Below are 20,421 nucleotides of genomic sequence, written 5' to 3' on the forward strand. Positions count from 1 at the left end.
GCTTCATCAGGGAGCAACTTACCACTGGAATGTGAAGCTTGCTGAGAGGTTTGCCATCCAACAGGTAAGAACCTGTGTAAGTGACATATTCAGCATAACACTGGGGTGCCTGGGGAGTAATGTAGCAGAGAATTTTCCGCTTTTCCTCAATCTTTTTCCTGATCTGAAGGTATTCAAAATATGGGTTTGACCTATCACTATGATAGGGTTCAATGTCATCCAGTTTTATAGCATCTACAATGGCTGCCAATGTTTGCTGTATCATTTCCCTTGTCTGCTGGGTAGATGTATTAATTTGCTGCTGCAGCTGCTGGTTGGAGCGTTGGAAACGACGTTTTCGGGGGTGCTGGGCTTGAGAATCTTCTTCTTCAGTGACTCGCGCCTTTGCTCTTGTGGAAGGAGTAGAAACTGGTGGAAATTCTTTTTCTGAGGGGGAAGTGTTCTGTTTGTTTTGATTGGCTAGCATTTGAGCACGGTTTCTGGTGATTCGCTGAGGAATTTCTTCTACTTTGGGAGGTTTTGGAACCTCAGGCGTTGGTTTGGGTACAGACTCTATAGCTTCTGGGTGGGCATTGCCTTGGGGTGGTTCCACCTGGGAAGAGGCTGTTTGACTGACAGTGCTTACAACATCTTCCTGAGTGCCAGCACCATCCACATTTGCTTGGGTCAAATTATTCTCAGTACAATTCTCCAACGTACAGTTTGACACAAAGGAGTCCTCAGGAGTTGTTTCCTTTTCTCGGTCACCTGACTGAGGAGGAAGTTCAGTAGATGCCATGGACTGAAAAGAGTGGGAATCTACTTGTTCAGAAATCTTCTCCTCAGGCAAGCTTCCTGCTTCCACAGCAGCTTCCACAGAAATGGCTTCTGGCTTTGGTTCCTCGGGTTCTGGCCCAGACGCCACAGGGAGGAGGGCAGCTGCCTGGTTAGGGGGTAGCTCCTCTTGCTCATCTGTAGGTAATAAAGAAAGGTTCCCATTGAAGACTCCTGGGTCTCCAGGATTTGTACTTTCTGAGGCAACAACAGGACTTTCTCCCATGGGTTCTGCTTCAGTCATTTCAGCATCTGGGACATCTTTAGTTTGAAGTGGAAGTTCTGGTAAAGAAAAAGGACCCAGATCTAAGTCATCTTCTGTGTTTGTGAAAGGATCAGGCCATGTTACTGGTTCTTCTTGATTTATGACAGAAATGTTATTTTCTAAAAAGTTGTTTTCCAGGGAGCCTAGAGTTTCAACCTGAGTTACTGCTGGTATGCATGTGGATTCTTGAACAATCTCAGGTGTTTCTTCTGGAAGAGGCTTACAGTTAGTAAAGAATGAATCTAATCTAGAAGGAGGCATGTAAGAAGTTTGTTCCTCTGTCGTTGTTATTTCTCCTGGAATTGCTTCTTCAGCAACTTCCTTTACATCACTAAGACCTGGTTCAGACACGGACAAGGGGTATGAAATAGGAGAAACTGGATAAGGAGAATCAGAAGGTATAAATGGCACAGGAGCTGGATGAATGGGATCTGAAGAACAGAAAGGTTTGGGAGACTCTGGAAATCTCTGTGGGGATTTAATCAGAAGTTCAGATCCTACTGTCCAGTTTACAGGTGTTTCAGAGGAAGTTCCAATTAAAGTCTGAGTAATGGGCTGCTCCGAGTTTCTGGGAGGGTTTGCCCAATCAGTATTATCCTCTTCTGAAATAACAGCATTAAAGGGGCCCTCTTCAATTGGTTGCAGATAGCTAGGCTCTGGTGGAATAATAGCAGCAGTTGCTTGTTGGTCTTCTGTGGCATCCAGTGGGATGCCCAAATCAGGAGGAAGAGCACTTTCTATAGATGGGGCTAAAAGCTCATCTCTATGAGAAGGAGAAGATTTTGCTTGTAAACCAGAAAAGACACTTTCAGGAGATGGGGCAACATTTCCAATAGCCCCTGGTGTACAATGTAACGTTTCAACTTTAGGTGAAGGAATCCCATAATCTGGAGAATAGTACCCAGGAGACAAACATGGAAACTTTTCTGCAGGAACAGATGGTAAAGGAACCTTTTCTTCCATTAAATGCTGCACTGGAGAATCATAATTTGATGTAGCAGGTACACTTTGCTGTCTGAAAAACTTATCCCCAACAGTGAACTCCTCTTCAGGGGTTCTCCTGATATCAACAGAGATTGAACGATAAAGGTTTGCAGGGAGAGTCCTTGTGGGAGTTTGACTTGGGTTTTCAGGAAGCCCACCAGAAGTATTTGTGTATCTGTCAAAAAAAGATGGTGAGCATGCATTCATGGACATGGTGGAGACAGGGATAGAGTGTTGGGAATCAGCACAATCAAATATCAAATCAGTGTAATCTTCATTGCTGCACGATGGTGTTCTGGGAGTCTGCATCACTTCCTCGTAACTAGGGCAAGAAACCACAGAAGCTGGAGCTGGAACCCCTGTGGGACGACTCTGATCTGGTCGTGGGGAAGCAGGTAGGATTTCTTTCATGTGAGGACCAGCCAGCCAGTCTTTAGAGTCAGTGCCCACAGCAGGGTGGGGCTTGCTCTCCGCTGACAGCACAGGAGTCAGCGGGCCTAACTCCTTCATCTTTTTCTCTTTAAGCTGAGAGTCCAGACCCAGCGGTTTTTTGGAAGGCAGATCTAGACTCCTCTTCCTCACCTCCTCTGAGGATTTCACTTTATCTTTCAGTTTGGGGTCCCCAGATCTGTGCCTCATCTTCTCCATCTGCTTCATGCGTTCTTTGTGCCTTTTGTGACGCTCCTCTATCTCCAGGTCTTTTTGGCACAGCATTCTCTCAAAACTTGTCATCATCAGGTCACCATCTCCTAAGAGTTTTTCTCTCGGTCTGGTATCCTTCTTTCCTGTGTCTTTGGATGGTGGAATTTTATCATTTCCATTACTAATCTTCAATGAGTCAGACTTTTCCTTCTCTTTTAATCTGCTTTCACTAAGCTTGATACTTTCATCTTTTGATTTATCTTTCAAAGTATTCACTTGAGGATTGTCCTTCTCTTTAGTCACAGATTTCTGTTCATCCTTATGATGCTTAAAAAATCCATCTGTGTGTTTTTCTCTGTGTTTTTCTTTTTCATCTTTCCATTTTTCTCTATGTTTATCTCTTTTCTTCTTCTCTTTAGTTGTACTGATGGAATTTGAAGCATAAACTTTTTCCTTTTCTGATTTCTTGGAAAGTTCCCTCTCAGAATCATTTTTGTCCTTCTTTTCAGTTGAGAAAAATTCAATAGTTTTGTCTAATTCATCTTCTACATCTGCTTTCATGTTATATGACATGCCAAAAGCATCACCATCCAAAGAGAAGTCTTTTTCATACTGGGATGAGTCTTTTCTACTGTCCTTAAAGTCATCACTTTTTTCTTTTTTCTCAGACTTATCTTTCTTGGCTTTTTCCCTTTCGTGACTTTTCTTTGATGAAGATGAGGAATGCCTGTGTCGCTCCTTTTCTTTCAGTTTGTCTTGTAGGGAAGGAAAGGGAATAGAATCCTTAAACTTGTCCTCAGCAGGTTCTGTGAATGATGATTCGAGGAGACTACTCATTCCTGGATCTTGCCCTCGGTCTGTAAAGCTGTCAGATGAGAGTTCACTTATCTTATCATTGGAGTCATCTCTATATTCATTGAGGGCTTCTTCTTCCAACTTCTCCAACAAGCTTTTCTCCATATCGCCTCCCTTTGAAGATTTCCTCTCTTTGGAATGTTCTTTATCTGGCTTTTCTTTATGTTTATTTTTAACTTTGTCATCAGTGGAGTGTTTCCTTTCGACTTTCTCAGGAATTTTTTGTTTACTTTTCTTTTCTTGGATAGAGTCAACAGAAGTTCTATCTTTTCTATCCTTATATTTTTCAACGGAATCTTTATCTTTCTTCTCTTTGTGCTTTTCAAAGTTTTTTTCTTTTTTATCTTTTCCTCCTTCTGTTAATCCCTTTTCCTTTTTCTTCTCCTTGGACTCTTTATCTTTCTGCTTTTCTCCAGAGTGCTGCTTCTCTGAAGAATATTTCCGGTGTTTTTCTGAGGGGTAAGGTTCTTTATCTTCATCTTTTTCTTGTACATTTTCCACTCTTGGCACCTCATTGCCAACAGTATCCCCAATTTTGAATCCACCTGTACTATACTCCTCTTTCTCATCTTCACTTTCATCTGTGAAAATATCTGCAATGTACCAGCTTTTATCTTTAGTCTTTTTTTCATCTCTTTTTTCAGCAAAGTCTTCTGAGATAGTTCCTGAGAAACTTTTGTCTTTCTTTTCTTTAATTTGATCAAGGGAAGACTTCCTTTCTTTGTCTTTGTTGTGCAAGTCCTTGTATTTTTCCTTTGTCTCTTTTTTCTCTTTAAAACATTTATCCAATTCTTTGTCTTTCTGATTTTTTTCAAGGATGGATTTTTCACTTTTTTCTTTGTCTATTTCTTTAGATTTTTCTTTATACTTATCTGATTTCAGTTTTTCTTTTTTGTCTTTATCAGCAGTATCTTTTTTATCCTTTTCTTTCCCTGAATGATGTCTTTCCCAAGTCTCTAGATTTTTACCAAATTCTGAATCTAATTTGTCCTTAAAAAAATTTTCACAACCATACTCTTTAAGGTCATCTCTGTAGGTTTCCTCTTGTTTAACCTTGGCATCTTTTCTGTCTTTGGAACTATCAAATGAGTCTTTTCTCTCTTTGCAGTTATCACCAACATCTTTTTCTTTCCGGTCTTTAACACCATCTGCAGAATCTTTCCTCCTTTTCTCCTTTTCTGACAAGTAACTGGGAATACTTTTGTGTTTCTCAGTTGGGTCTTTCTTTTTTTCAGAGGTTTTGTCCAAATAGTCTCTGTCTTTCTTTTTAAAGAAAGAATCTTTTTCATTACGTTTTTCACTATATTCTCTCTTTTCTTTATTTTTGTTATCCCTCTTCTTTTCCTTTGTTTCCTCCTTCACTGTTTCCAAGATTAGTTTTGCTACTGAGTCATTTTTTATCTCCCTATAGTCTGTCACAGGAGAATCCCAACTATCTTCTCCTTTGAAATCAAATGATGAATCAGATAAATCAGAAAACCATCGCTCTTGCTGATCGTCAGAAAGGCTGAATTTGGTATCTTCATTCTCTAAAAACTGACTTTTATTACAAAATTCATCAAAACCAGATTCTTCCCTATAAACTTTTTCTTTTTTAAATTTTTCTTTATCTTCTTTAAAACTCTTCTCTTTCTCAGATTTGGAAATTTTCTCCTCTTTTATGTCATTTTTCTTTTCTGACTTTGATTGCTTATCTTTTGATTTTTTCTTTCGTTCTTCCTTGTGAATTCTAAGTTTCTCCTCTTTTGGAGACTTCTCCTTTGTCGATTTCTCCTTTTCAGTTTTACCTGATCGATCTTTCTCCTCTCTGAAAGCTTTACTGAGTTCCTTGTTCCCCTCTTTGATTCTTTTTAGTGATTTCTCTTCTTTGGAGACCTTTATTATGTCATCTTTAAACAACCATTCCTTTTCCTCAGACTTCGTTTTGATTATTTTCTCTTCTTTCTTGAAATGTTCTCTATCATGCTTTAGTACTTTTAATTTATTTTCAATTGGATTTTCACTATCAACAATTAAGGCCTTATCTGACTTTTGCTTAGAGTCCTCATAATCATAAGGAAAGCTTTTCATTTTAATATCTTGGTTGTTTGAACACTGTCCTTTCTCTTTGTTTTTGTGTTTATGTTTTGTTTTATGCTTTTTAACAACTTTTCCCTCTTTATCTAGTTTTGGAATTGCTCCATCCACATTGGAATGGAATGAGTTCTTCTTTTCAGATATGGTGTTATGTGGAGTATTTTTCTTTTTGTGTTCCTGTTTCTTTCTAACTGGTTTTAATGATGCCAAGCTGGAGTCTTCAGATGTATAATCAGACTCACTTGTCAGTCTTGTCCTTGTAGAGTCTGATAAGGAACTGACATCTGACCAAGCTGGAGAAGAAATGGTTTTCCAATTATCTGTTCTCCAATGCTTGGAGTGCTGTTCTGCAAGATTCGAATTATGTTTCTGGGATGCTAGACTTCCATGAGAAGAAGTGGATGAGGCAGAAAGTGAGCTGAAAAGAGAGGGTTCCTTTAGCACAATAGTGGAGTCCTTGATACAATTAGAACTTTCAACAGAGTCTCTATCATCCTCATCACTCTCCAAATTCTCACTCTCTGATTCTGAAGAGCAGAACTTGTCATTTTTTTTGCCAAATCGAACTTCCTTGCCTTTTGTCTCTTTCTTCCTTTTCTTTTTAACTTTATTTTTCTCTTTCTGTTGCTTGATGTTAGATGACTCTCGTGTCTTGTTACTGGGCAATACAGAATGAGCTGAAAGTCTAAGCTTCTCTCCAGAGCCCACAGTGACACTTGTATCCTCTTCATCTGAGGTGTCTGATAGGATGCGATGGGCAGCTTTCTTTGGTGCAATTGTGTTATTTTTAGTATATGTTTTAACTTCCATTTTGGGAATAGATATAAAACTATTTGATTTCGTTTCTTTTCTGTAGTCTTTTTTCAGTAAATGCTTATCGTCAACTGGAGGAACTCGGTCTTGTTCATCATCCTCATCAAATTCATATTCATCCTTCACAGGGGTAACTGTTTTTGGTGGCTCCTGATTCTTGGCCTTATGCTTCAGGCCTTTTTCAAATTCAGAGTCCGTGTTATTGCCATCAACTGAGCTGGAAGGTGCAAATGATGGGGCATCTTCTTCTTCTGAACTCTCTGTTAGAAATAAAGAGGAAAAAGAAAAACATTGGAATAGAGGCTTTGGAAGACAGAACTCTCATTCTGTTCACAAAAGGAAGGGAAAGCATACCTTTTTGAAATACTCATATCACTATAACAACCTTCTCTCTCCCTCCCTCAGGTAACCTATGCATATTCTCAGGAGAGATCATGATCTTCATTCAGTAGAGCTCAGACATGATGTCACTACATTCTTAAACATACCACTGGTAGTAGGAAAACTAAGAAATATCTCCTTGGAGACAGTTATAGCCTACTGTGGGTGAGGCCTGCAGGTACAGGAAGAATGACTTCCCAAGATTTGATAGCCCCAAAGTTCTATAAACTTCAGTTCTTTAATGAGGACCATCCAATTGACTGTCTTGAAAGGCAAGATTACTTTGGAAGCCCTAACAGTTTTCTAATTATCACCACAGTAAGTAGCCATAATTTCTGTGTATATATGATACAGTTTAATGTCCACATTCATAAGTACATGAAGCCACCTTCTTACCTGTTGAGCTCTCTTCACTGGAGGTATAGGTACCCTTCCCCAGTAGGAGATTCACCATAGTTGGAGAATTGGCTACTTTCAAAGGTGTCTCTCCCTTCCTGTTACTCTGATGAGGATTCCCTCCATATCGTAACAATAACTTCACCACCTAACAAAACAAACAATAATCTCGTTAGAGAATGTTTTCTGGGAAGTGTAGCTAACTTTGTCATACCGGTATAGAGCTGTAAAGGTGATACACTTGAGATGTTGTCATATTTTTCTCTTTAAGAAAGGAAGCACCCAGACACAGAAGAGTGAGGGATGGTAATGAGAATACAAGAAAGCCAAACATTCATGTTTAAAAGCAAAGAAATAGGACATGGCAGCTATTTAATAATTCATTCTTTTATTTCTAGAAGCTGTCTGAAGGATAGCTGTCGAAAAGAAAATGCAGAACTATGGCAGAGCCTTTAAGACAAGGCACAACTCAGGAAATAAGGTTACTCACCTTGTAGTGACCATTATTGGCTGCATCATGCAGCGGGGTGTCATCATCCAACCCCTTTGTGTTGACTTCAGCACCTGCAGCAAGCAACTGCTTTGCAACATCATAGTAACCTCGGTTACATGCCTCATGCAATGCTGTCCAGCCTGGAAATGGACATGTGATATTTAATACTAATGGAATGACAGTTGAAAAACAGGCAGGAGAATGGGGTCTTTTAGACTGTGTCCCAAAGACGTCTTCCTTCTCAGTTTTAAAGAAAAAACTCTAATTCTTGAAGACTTTCTCTGAGAAGGGACTTGTGTTAAACACTTGGATAACCTCTGGATAATCTGGGTAAACAATACGGGTAGAAATCTGAACTGAATGGAACAATTCTCCAAACAACCTGGACAGGATCAATAACCTTTGTCAGTGGAGTAGGGGAAATTCCTTTTGATTCACAAAGAGCCAGATAATTTAAATTCAGAAGTTCAGATATGCAGACTTACCCTAAAACAGATCCACATCTTCAAATAACATAAACAGATTAACACTTTAAAATTCTATTCTCGGGAATATTTTGGGAATAAAAAGGAATGCAATTTTGTTTAGAAATGAATTTCATCTCTATATTTCTCATGAAACAATGATTGTAATGAGTCTCAGAAAAGTCAAATTGTATAGATATATGTTAATATGTGTAACAGTAACAACTCTATATTCATACAAGAAAAGAAACACCCTTTTTCAAGCCCTAAAAAGAGAAGTTAGCTCCTCCAAACAAAAAACATTTATGGAATCTTTAACAGTCATAAAATGTCAGCAATGGAAGGGCCCTTGGAAGAAAGCATCATTATCCAACATCTTCACTTTTTATTATTTTGATCATCTTCCTCTGCTTTTCCTCTTGCTACATAAAGATATTAATGCAGACAAAAGATGGATGCAAATTCTTTAATAAACGCATTCTATTTAAGGGAGTCTTTCTTGCATTCAATTTTTCCTACTAAAAATGCAAATACTGTCACTTCATACATTCCAGGTATGTACATGAAACTGAGACAGCAAAGCATAAAAACCTGAAGAGTCAGAGCTCAGCTGATGTACCTTCTCTAAGCACATTTGCTTGTCTGCAAAAGGGAACTTTGCTGGATTTAGTAAGACGTAATCCACTTTCATGGGAGAATGGCTTTGAGGCTAGAAGAAACCTTAGAGACACCTTATCCAACCCCAGAATATAAGCTCCACGAAGAGAGACTGAGTCTCTACGCCCCCAGCACACTGCCTACAACACAGCCACTTGCTGAACTGAACTGAATAAGGGAGGAACCAAAGCACTGGGAGGTTAAATAACTCACCAGACATCATGCAATCAGGACTGAACCCCAAGTGCCTCAGCTCTAGCCTAGGACTTGGCTCACCACACCACCGGCTGCCTCAGGGCTAAGTCGATTCCCATTTTTCCTAGGGGTGGGAAGCCCGCTACTGGTCCCAGGAAAAAATACAAGGCTACTTTGAAGGGTTACCTGCAAAGTCTTTCACATTGACATCAGCTCCCTCGTTGATGAGCTCCTTGATGCGCCGGGCATCTCCTCTGATGGCAGCTCGATGCAGTCGAGTTTCTCCACGCTCATTTCTCTTATTTACTTTATCTTTGGTTTTGGAGGCAGAGTTAGGAGTTCCCTTCTGACAAACTGTAGACTGAGAGGGATGCTTTGGTGTTGTGTCTACTGCTCAACAGGGAGATCATAAGGGAAAAGTTTTACCAGAAATGAAACCCACAGAGGGAGCTGTTGCAGCATTTCAAACTCAAATAGCCATCACACACCCCAACCTCTCTCCCAGTAGCTACAAAGCCTGGCATGACTTTGTAATGTAAACATAACGTGTGCTCTATGCTGTAGGAGTCTCAAACTTTAAGTATGAGTTGAATTACTTAGCACTTCTATGGGAACAAGGAACATTTCTTTTATGGAGATCTAAGGCCAAACAGGGTTTTTCTTCTTTTTTGTTTTTAATTGTATGAGGAGAAGGAAAAATTCCATCAGGAACACCACAAGCAATATAATGCAATCTACTCTCCTGAGTGTAATAGAGACATATATCTGCTGAAGCAAGGTTACGTTACTGAATGAAGCCCTGGGTCAGAAGGGCTCTGCTTCTAATCAGTGTTGCTCCACCCAGAACAGCAGCCCCAAGACAAAGAGGCCTGTTTGCAATGGAATGCAGTGGTCTAATGTTGCCCACAAAACAATCACTAGAAAGCTCACCTGGGCTATTGGCAGACTCCTCTGCTGTCATCTGCATGAGAAGGGCGACCTGCTGGCGCTCTGACAGTGGATAACCTGCTCGAATCCCAGACAGCCCCATTCCAAATAGTAAACCAGGTTTCCTGGTGGCGGGCTCCTTTTTAATCCTCTTCCGCTCAGGACCCTGCTTTTCTGTGAGGTATGTGAAAGGAAAAAGAAAAGGGAGGGGAAGAATTCATCTGGTGGAAACTTTCACAACTGAAATACTGATTAATTTTTAAGGGAAGAACTAATAGCAGCACTTTCATTCAATCTGATAGCTTAAAGAACAAAAAGAAAGGTCATTGAGTGTTAAAAAAAAAAGTCAGAAGCACTGATGCTACCCAAGAATGACTCTCCTGGCATTATTTCTGAAATGTAGAGCAATTTAAATGCCTTACAAATCAGCCAACAAATTCAATGCTAAGACTTCATCTATCAAACCTTCACCCCACTGTGCCCTGGCAGTAAAACACACAAGGTACAACCTCATTTACTGTTCTGAGCATCTCAGTAACATTTGGGACCAGAAAAATATTAACATACATGGGGAGCCTTGCTTAAAACCATTATTTTCTGGTCTGGGTCAGCTTGCTTGCAAATAAAGCAAGTTTTAGCCATTAAGGAGAAGTAGCTAGCAATGTTTCTCTTCCACCCTCCCCCCCAAAAATAATGCAGAGATAAAAGGGGAAAATAGTTAAAAATAAACAAGTCAAGGCCAACTGGTCAGTACTGTACCTTTCTTCTTGCTTCTAGGAACCTCCATTTCATGCCATGATGCTTCGAGGAGAGTACCAGCCTTGTAGTACCACAACATGGACTGAACTGGAGGCATCTAAAAGCATCAACACAAAGCACTAACAAGATACAATGTAACAGCTCTGAAATGTTTCCATCTCATTCTCTTCATAATAAAGCAAATCCTCGACTTATTGTCTGAACCGTTACAAAATATCCTGTCAATTGGTAGCAAAAACACATTGTGCTTTTCTTCCTTCTTTTTTTTCAAAGGGGTGGGGACAGAGTAGGGGAAGGAGGGAAAGGAGGGTGTAATACCTTCAATTTTATGGATGTTTTCTTCCCTCGGACAACTGGGAAGAATTCTGGCAAAGCCAGAATCTAAAGCGCTTCCTGGTTAGCTCCAGCCTGGCCGCAGGTACCTGGCATCTCAGCAGAAATTTAGGCCCTCTTGGTTGAATACAGACATGGCGGGGGCAGGGGGAAGACACAACCTGGTGGTAATGGTTTGTCAAAAGCAGTCTTGTGGCAGGCCTTTTTTGGACTCCTTGTAGGTCAAGTTGCCAGAACTGGGAGGTTTCTCCTAAAGCTATTTCTCTGCCACAGAGATCTTTAAATTTTTGGAATACAACTTGAAATCAACATAGTCATAGTTTCCATAATTCCAAGGACCCTTCAGGTATTTTTGAAACAAACACCAGAGACCAACTCTTAAGAGTTAGTAGTTTCTCAGAAAAAAAAATGTTCAGGAGAAGGGTTATATCGTGGCCTGTTCTGTTACTAACAGTTTGATTTACTGCTGAAATGTGACGTGCTCATCTAAATCCAAAAAAGCCAAACCATTTGTAATGGCTGCAAGGAAAGGTAGGTTGGGGTGGTGGTGGGGGGGCTACTTTAATAAATTCCTATTTATAGAATTTTCCTCTATGATTTACACAGATTATGTCTACAACATTCTAGCTCTCAAAGAAGTTATCCCATCTAAAAGGCTGATTTCTTGAAAAGTATATTGAGACAACATTTTGTCTGTTAAACTGAATCTCTTACTTTGCTGGGAATGTTTATTAACTAGATTATATGCTTGGATAGGCCCATAAACACACATATGTAAAGCTAACTTGTTTTATAAATACCTGGCAAGTCTTTCTAAATACTTAGGGCCAAGAAAAGCTGGGGGGAAAGATGGAAAGTCCCTAAAATCAACTACGCTATATTTCATGAGGTCAAAAGAGGAAATAAATTCCAGAAAGGAGGCTCACTGAGAAAACTTCTCATTCTATAATATCGTATAGTTTAATTTCCATTATTCTGGAGACAGACAAGCAGACTCAAAAATGCCACACTAGCAAAGCCAGTTATTTTGTATCATTTTTACTCTAAAGCCTAGAAAGACTATATAATAGACTATCTTTTTTAGTTCTAAAAGCTAAAGAAGCCCCATGCTTAGAGTAACAGACTTTCAGTAGCTGTTCCTATCAATTCACTCAGGGATATTTAGAATGTTATAAAAACATATGAAAAGTGGCATGGAAAAACAACTTCCATATTTTAGCTAACCTAAGACAATGGTATCAAACTCAAAAAGAAATGGGTGCCACTAAACCGTACAGAAAATCACATATTAACACTACTATACTATATATACTATACTCTACTTTTATTTATTTTGCTAAATATTTCCTAAAGGCATTTTAATCTGATTTGTCCCAGACTGGATTCAGAATAAAGGACAACACTGCAAGACACCTCCTTTTTCTCTCCAAAGGCAAAAATACCAAGCAGTTCAAATTTCAGATAATATCAAATTGAGATGATAACAAAAGGATCATTTCCCAAAATTTTATAAACTGTGAATTTATTTCTATATGGCTGTACAAAATCTCAAGATGTATGGACATCTATTTTAATCCTGGCAATCTAAAGAGTATATGTTTCTCATACATGCTTACTCTATGTCTTCCCATCTCCCTAATGTTCATTCTGGAAAGTTTTGAGGAAGGGTAAGATTGTTGTAGAAATCCACTGTGGATGGCACCCTACATGAAACAATGTAACTGTACCCTGCCATACCTTACATGCTTATTAACCTTCTGTAAAATACTACCTGAACTAATTTTGCTGCAGGAAGATCTGGCAGAATATTTCCTGATGTCAAACAAAATCTGACCCCAAACCACTACGTACTTACTAATTAGGAGCTGAAACAGACCATGGGTTATAACTAGAGAATGGAGCATGTTCAGTCCAGGATAAGTCCAGGATGAAACTGACTAAAATAGGATTTGACAATTTTTCAAAGTTATTGTGCCTCTAAGTGATGTAGTCTACATGTGCAGATCCTTGCAAAACAAAGGAATGAATGAATGCATGTTGTTGAGAGTAACTGGTCCATGTCACTCTGAAAATCAGCCTACATCTAATTGGGATTTGAACTCCAGGATCCCAACCTCCGACCTAAAGCCTGGAAAATGTTCAAGAACTGGCTGGAATAGCATGGCCAACAGTCAGTCATCAAGCATCATTCAAGGGGTTGTACTACTATGCAAAAAGACATCCAGCTCTCAAGGAACTCACAATTGAAGGGAGGAGATAACAAGTAAACAACTATGGACAAAGAAGAGAAATTGGAGATAATCGTAAAAGGTGCCAGCATTAAGAGGGATTAGGAAAAGCTTCCAGAAGAAGTGAGACTTGAAGGAAATCAGGAACCAGGACATAGAGATGTGAAGGAAGAAATCTCAGGCATGGGAAACAGCCACTGAAACTGGTAAGAAGGAGAGAGATTGAGCATTTTGTGGGAGCACAAGGACACCAGTGGCACTAGATAACACAGCATTTTGTATCTGATTCTAGAATTAATGGGGAGCAACTGGAATTGATTGAGTGAAGGGAGAAGAGGGTGACATGGCCAGACTGTACTTCAGGAAGATGGAGGATGGACTGGAATGGGGAGAGATCTGAGACAGGGAGACCAACCAGGAGGCCACTGCAATAGTCTGCGGGGAAGTGGCAAGCATCTGCATTGAGAAAAGGGTATGGAGAGAGTGCTACAAAGGCAGAAATGGCAGGAGGTTGAGAAAAAGCTTGAGTAGTCAAAAATAGCAACATGCTGTGACCCTGGGTGACTTAGGAAGAAGGTAGTACCTTTGATCGTAACAGTGAAGTTAGGGAGATCACCAAGATGGTATATACCTGGTGTTTCCTGAAATAATGATAGTTGATGGGGCTTTAAAGAGCTTTAAAGTTTGCAAAGCTCTCCACAAATTTTATTTTCAAAGTCCTTTATAAACTAGCCAGCCACCTCCTACCTTTTCTGTCTTCTTATACCTTCACACCAAGCACTCTTTATTCCAGTGATGTTGGCCTCCAGATGCAGAGAAAGCTCAGGGGATGGGGTAAGGATGAGCAAGAGCAGGCAGCCCTGAATTCGCCATGGAGAAGTTTCTCTTGATAAGCAGATGGCAGTTGAGAATGCCTGGGGACCTTCAGGCCCAGTGTCATGGGCAGAGGGTTTCCATGTCAATGGGCATTAGTACACGCATCAATAGCTTTGAGATTGGACTATCCTTTAAGGCTCGAAAGTTGGGCAGGGGGGAAATTTCGTTTCTGGGATGTGTCAACATGTTATGAAGTTCTCTAGCAATTATAACCTTTGGATGGAAAGTGCTTTGACCCACTATGAACGTAACTATCATGATTATGATTCCAGAGTAATTTGGAACCTGAAATGTCTGTTAAAATCACTAAAAAGTTGATTCCATCTAAAAATAATGTAACAAAAGTATGACATCGTGGAAGACACACAATGAAAATATTCTCAGCCTCTCCCTGTAACTGGATGGCTCTTCCCAGAGCCTCCTTTTAAAGAGAGGGTTCCCAGGTTAACTAAATTTTGTTCCTTTCCAGCATAACTGTGAGATCAAATGGGGTAATATTTATCAAATGAAAAAATTATTTGCAAAAGGATTAATACAGTACTAGACAAACAGGCACTTAATAAATATTTATTTCTTTCTTCCCCTCTAGACTGAATTCAGAACTTCTCTACTAAGAATACTAAGAAGCAGGATGAACCTGTGCTGAGGGTTCTGCTGGAAGTATGTCCTCTGACCTCTTATTTGGGGACAGACACATTACTTCTCCATCATCCTTCCCTCCACCTTCACATTACAGCTAATGAAGAAAAAGGTCATGAAAGGCGGTCAAAAGCAACCTGAGAGAATTCTTGCCACTAAATCTATTCCAGATCAATAGGAAAGTACCCACTGCAGCCATCCTGTAACATGTAGCCCATTAACCTCATCTTCTTTTCCCCTTCCTTCTGTCTGTACCTAATGAGATCCTATTTTCAAACAGTGCTTTGGTCAGGATTTTAACTGAAGTTCTTACTGAATGAGTTATTATTTTTCTAACTATTCTAACAAACTAAGTACACATTTTTTGTTTAGCATTATATTCACAGAAGTAATTAAAGCAGAAGGTTCTATAGCAAAGCTATCAGCCAACAATACACTACCACTTATTTACTATTTTGTTTCTTTCAGGCTCATCTTCTCTTCTAGTCTGCACCCCTGGCAAGATTCTCTTCCCTTTAGTACCCTATTTGCATAGGCTAGAACTCTGAAGAATTACTTGAAGGTATCATCTCTGAAGAATGTTGTCTCCCTCCCTTCTAGTGCATGCATGAGTAGTTGCCATAGTTTCTCTTCTCTGATGCCCAGCACACTAGGAATGACAGTGAAAATGGAAGCCTTCCATTTCTTCCTCTGCCTCTCACATTCAGTGACTGAATGCTTCAAATGTTAAATTATTCCCCAAATGATTTTCAGAGTTTTTTTTAACAGTTAGATTTTATATGTGTTAAGTGTAAGGACATGTTAAAACTAATCTATTTTTTAAAATGGTAATTAAGCCATAGTACAATAAAATATGGGAAAACTCAAGTTTAAAGAAAGTCAAATGACCACAATATATTTTTCAAAAATGAAGGTCCCTCCGGACTTTTCCCCAAAACTCTTTCATCTGCAACCAGAGAGAAGCTTTCAGTTATTTTTAAGTCCTCAATTCCATGACACCTGGGGCCTCTTACAACCTATATTATATTTACTTATTACTCCTATTTATCATATAGCATGATCCTTCCTCTTATAGTCAAATTTAGTAGTCATGTATATGTATGTATATACATTACCAAATTCTCTGAATACAACTGCAAAGTGGTTCTATTCTGACGTGCATCATTACATAACATTCACCTCTTGAATTGTACTACTAGGAAAAAATGTATATTTCACCATGGCAGTGTCACTGCTATCTCCTGGGTTGTAAAAGATCATATTAGTAAAATACAGGCTCTGGCAAGTCAAGTCAAATCAAGAAGCATTTATTAAGCTCCTACTATTTGCCAGGCATCATGCTAAGCCCCGGAGATGGGAAGGGGGCCAGGATATGGGAGAGGCCTTTGATCTGAAGAGTTCACAATCCCACACACGTTTACCAAGATGGAAAGAATTTCAGTATGGATACAGGAGCAGACTACATGCCTATTATTTGAGCATTTGTTTAACTAGTTTTGATCAGACTTATCACCAAGTTAGCTGAAAAGTGATAAATTATTTTGGCTAAAGAAGCTCTCAAAGACCACTTATCAAGTTGTGGAGGGGTTGAAATCCATACAACTTAAAGGGAATATCTACACTAAAAAACAAACAAACAACCACCCCACAGATTCTTGAAGTACTTAATGGGTTTAGAAAGTCACTGTCTATTAGAAGCTAATCTAGTCTAATATCTCACTCTAGTTGAGGAAAATGAGATTCAAGGAGTTTAAATGATTTGTCCAAGCCAAAGAAAGCTGTGAGTGGCAGAGGAGGGGCTAGAATGCAGGTTTCCGGACTCTGAGGTCTGTGCTCTTTCCAGTGTAAAGAACATGATTCCCCAAGAGGATCTCTAATCCCTTCAAAGTTCAAGCATTCTAAAATTTAGAATAAGAAGGAATTTAATCTCTGAAGCACAGGACCATGTATTTATAGTAAGGGCCATATACACCAGAAGCAGCAAAGATTAAAACTGGAGATGACCAGTCACATGACTTCTGAGATCTTGGGGTCCTCCTCAGCACTCATCATTTCCATAGTTTTGTCACTGTGCCTAGAAGCTAGCTTCCCTTCCTGTTCCTGCAGTCTCTGTTTCTCCTTACTTCAGTGTAGCGTCTCACAGAGGTTCACAACCCAAGTACTATCATCCACTCCTCACTCACTGTTCACAGCCCTTCTGTCTGATTAGCCACCAAGGTCTGTTATTTACACCTTCCCACCTTCTTACTCCTCTGACAGTCACCAGCATCCTGGCCCATGCCCTGATTACCTCATTTGGTCTACTGCAATAGTCACTAGTGGATCTGCCTGCCTCAAGTCTCTGCCCACTGCAATCCATCCTCCGTTGAATTGTCAAAGTGATCTTCCTAAAATGTTGGCTCTGACCAGGGCACTCCTCTTTTTAGTCAACTCTAGTGGCTCTCTATCAACTCCAGGATCAAATATATTAAAAATCCATTTGGCCTATGTAGCTTTCAACTTTTTCAGACTTCTTATACCTTATTCTTCTCTACATTTTTACAAATTCCCAAAGGGGAAGAAGCATGTTATCTAATACTTTGAATCTTCCTTAACATATAGATAAAAAAGAGTTATCTGTTTATTAATGTATAATTTATCTGACCACATAGCTAAAAATTTTTCTTTGATCTTTTATTTTTTTCATCACCTTCATAAATATAAACTCCTCTGATGCCCTAGTTTCAAATCACTCCTTATATGAAGGAAAAGGAGGGGAAGAGGAGAGAAGAGAAGAGATGTTCAGAAAAACTAACAAACCAATAGCCTAACAGTTGATGCATGGCTCCACACCCAAAGTTCCCCACATGTGCAAAGAAGGAGGGATGTTAAATTTTCTCATCTCTTCTTTGGGACCAAAGTTGGTTATTACAAAATACATAACATTCAATTTTCTGACTGTTGTTTCTACATACACGGTTATAGTCATTTCCACCTAACTCAACTTGATAAAGCTATTTTTTTTCTTGGTAGACAGTAAGTTCAGGACCAATTAATACCCATAGAGATAAATTTGATCAAAAGCACTAGGCTGGGAAGTCAGGAAATCTGAGCTTTACTCCTTGTTCAGAAGTCAACATGTTATATGCCTGTACAGAAGGCATTTACCTCTCAGTGAATCAATTTCCTGATGAAGGGGCTGGATTAGCTCAGGGGGTCTTAATCTGGAGGTCAATGAACTTGCTTTTAAAATAATTTGATATGTAATGTAAATATGATACATGTAATCTTATGTATTTTATTTTATATATTTGAAAACATTAAACCAGAACAGTTCCCATGGACTTTCCTAGGCTTCTAGGAGTCCACAGCACAAAAATGGTTTAAAACAGTAAGTTTTCCTCTAGATTTTATATTCTGAGTTTAACATTATACATGCCTTTTGCTCTGGTCTCCTCATGCATCTCCATCTCTGGAGATCTATCTCTCTATCTTTCTCCATGGCTGGCTTATGCTTCTGCCTCAGATATCCAGAGATTTTTCAGTTCTAGAAATTTTCTCACTCTTGCCTGTGTCTCTATATTCCCTACCTCATGTTCTGTCTTAAAGACTCAATCTCCTTGCTGTCTATGTATCATGAATTATTAATGGCCTTAAAAACAAAATTTCCAGATAATGGCTTGCCAGTAAAAGCACTGAATTTGGAGGCAAAGCACTTGGATTCAAATTCCAACTCTGTCACCTGGGAGACTGTGCCTACGTTATTTCTCTGTTATGGGCTTTATCAACAAATGGCTAGAAAATCCTATACTCACTTAACTGGGGAACTAGATCTTAGCTTAAGTCACAGAACCAGTTGCCTTTTAAACCCCTTAAAACAATTAAACAAGCTAGGAAAATGAAGAGAAAAAAAACAAACTGTCTTGTTCAGAAATGTTAGGAATTTTTCAGGTCACAGATATAGGTCATTTATTTGCTTATGATGAGTAAAAGAATATTAGCCTGTCTGGGCAAAAAGTGACGTCATCAAGTAGAAAAAATGTTTCCCCATTGTCTGTTATCTCTTGATTGCCTCACCTGCTTCCCACCCAAACCCTCCATTGTCTGATATCTCCTGATAGCCTCCAGCTGTTTCCAGCCTTTGACCCTCCTTGGATTCCCTCCTTGGACTTCTCCTTAAGACCCCTCCTAAACCCTGGACTACCAGACCACCTAAACCCCTCCCATCACCCTGGACTACCAGACCCCCCCCAGATCCCTCCTATACTCTTTTCTGTATTTAAGTCCCACCTTGCCTCCATGAAGGCGCTCAGATGCAATCCAGCTCATACTCTGTCTAGCTGGGATTGTGTCTGGCCTACTTGTGAATGCAAGCGTTACAAATGCTTAGGCTCCTTAAGAGGCAACCCAATTAGGAGAATCCTTAATAAACTTTGTTTTTTTTGGCTTAAAAAAAAAAAATGTTTCCTAACTGTTGCGTTATCTGCTATGATCTAGTTCTTGGTTGGCATTACAAATTTCTCTAAGGTAAAGGACAACGTGGAATCCTTTTCCCTTCCCATTTTCTACACCTGCAGGTAGAATGTAAATCACTGAAACAAACATCAAGAAACCTGGGGTTGAGCCTTGCCTCTGCCACTTGAGCCTCTTTGACCAAGTTAACCTCATCTGTGAAATGGAGTTGAAAGTGAAAGTCTAAAATCTTTTCAGAAAAAAATTCTTATGGTTCATTTTAAAAGCTACTATGTTAAAAGTTTCCTACAGTCAATTGATGCATAAAGGGTAGAGCTCTGTACCTGGTTCAAATCTTGCCTCTGACATTAGCTACCTATGACCATGGACAAGAACCTTAACAGCCCAAGAACACAAGTCATTCCCCAATTGATAAATGGTCAAAGGATATGAACGGGCAGTTTTCAGAGGAAGAAATTAAAGCTATCTATAGTCACATGAGCTCTAAGTCACTACTGATTAGAGAGATGCAAATCAAAACAACTCTGAGGTACCACATCACACCTATCAGATTGGCTAACATGACAAAACAGAAAGATGATAAATGTTGGAGAAGATGTGGGAGAGTTGGAGCACTAATTCATTGTTGGTGGAGCTGTGAACTGATCCAACCATTCTTAAGAGCAATTTGGAACTATACCCAAAGGGCTACAAAAATGTGCATATCCTTTGACCCAGCAATACCACTTCTAGGACTGTATCCCCAAGAGGTCATAAAAATGGGAAAGGGTCCCACATGTATAAAAATATTTACAGCAGCTCTCTTTGTGGTAGCCAAGAACTGGAAATCGAGGGGATGACCATCAATTGGGGAATGGCTGAACAAGTTGTGGTATATGAATGTAATGGAATACTATTGTACTATAAGAAATAATGAACAGGAAGACTTCACAGAGGCCTGGAAGGACTTATATGAACTGATGCTGAGTGAAAGAAACAGAACCAGGAGAACTTTGTACACAGTACAAGCCACATTTCGTGAGGAATTTTTCTGGTAGCCTCAATCCTTCATAGCAATGCAAGGACTTAAAAAATTTCCAGTGGATTCTTGAGGCAAAATGCCTTCCACATCCAGAGAAAGAACTATGGAATTGGATCACAGAATGAAGCAGACTATTTTTCTCGTGTGTTTTG

General features: G+C 39.4%; 1 protein-coding gene across 13 annotated transcripts in view; it reads right to left on the reverse strand.

Annotated features, from left to right (window-relative positions):
• ANKRD11 (ankyrin repeat domain containing 11) overlaps positions 1 to 20,421 on the reverse strand; it is a 376,722-nt gene that overhangs the window by 28,812 nt on the left and 327,489 nt on the right. For 11 of the 13 annotated variants that reach the window (XM_072636508.1, XM_072636472.1, XM_072636500.1 and 8 more), the window contains 5 exons: positions 9,965 to 10,135; positions 9,221 to 9,424; positions 7,716 to 7,858; positions 7,226 to 7,373; positions 23 to 6,708 (listed from right to left, as the gene is read on the reverse strand). In XM_072636508.1, the coding sequence (XP_072492609.1) occupies positions 23 to 6,708; positions 7,226 to 7,373; positions 7,716 to 7,858; positions 9,221 to 9,424; positions 9,965 to 10,135 (7,352 nt within the window). Of the gene's footprint in view, positions 1 to 22; positions 6,709 to 7,225; positions 7,374 to 7,715; positions 7,859 to 9,220; positions 9,425 to 9,964; positions 10,136 to 10,720; positions 10,818 to 20,421 lie in introns of all 13 variants that reach the window. The other 2 variants (XM_072636524.1, XM_072636515.1) reach the window with 1 other exon arrangement.

Source organism: Notamacropus eugenii, chromosome 1, assembly GCF_028372415.1.
Source record: "Notamacropus eugenii isolate mMacEug1 chromosome 1, mMacEug1.pri_v2, whole genome shotgun sequence".
NCBI classification, from domain to species: domain Eukaryota; kingdom Metazoa; phylum Chordata; class Mammalia; order Diprotodontia; family Macropodidae; genus Notamacropus; species Notamacropus eugenii.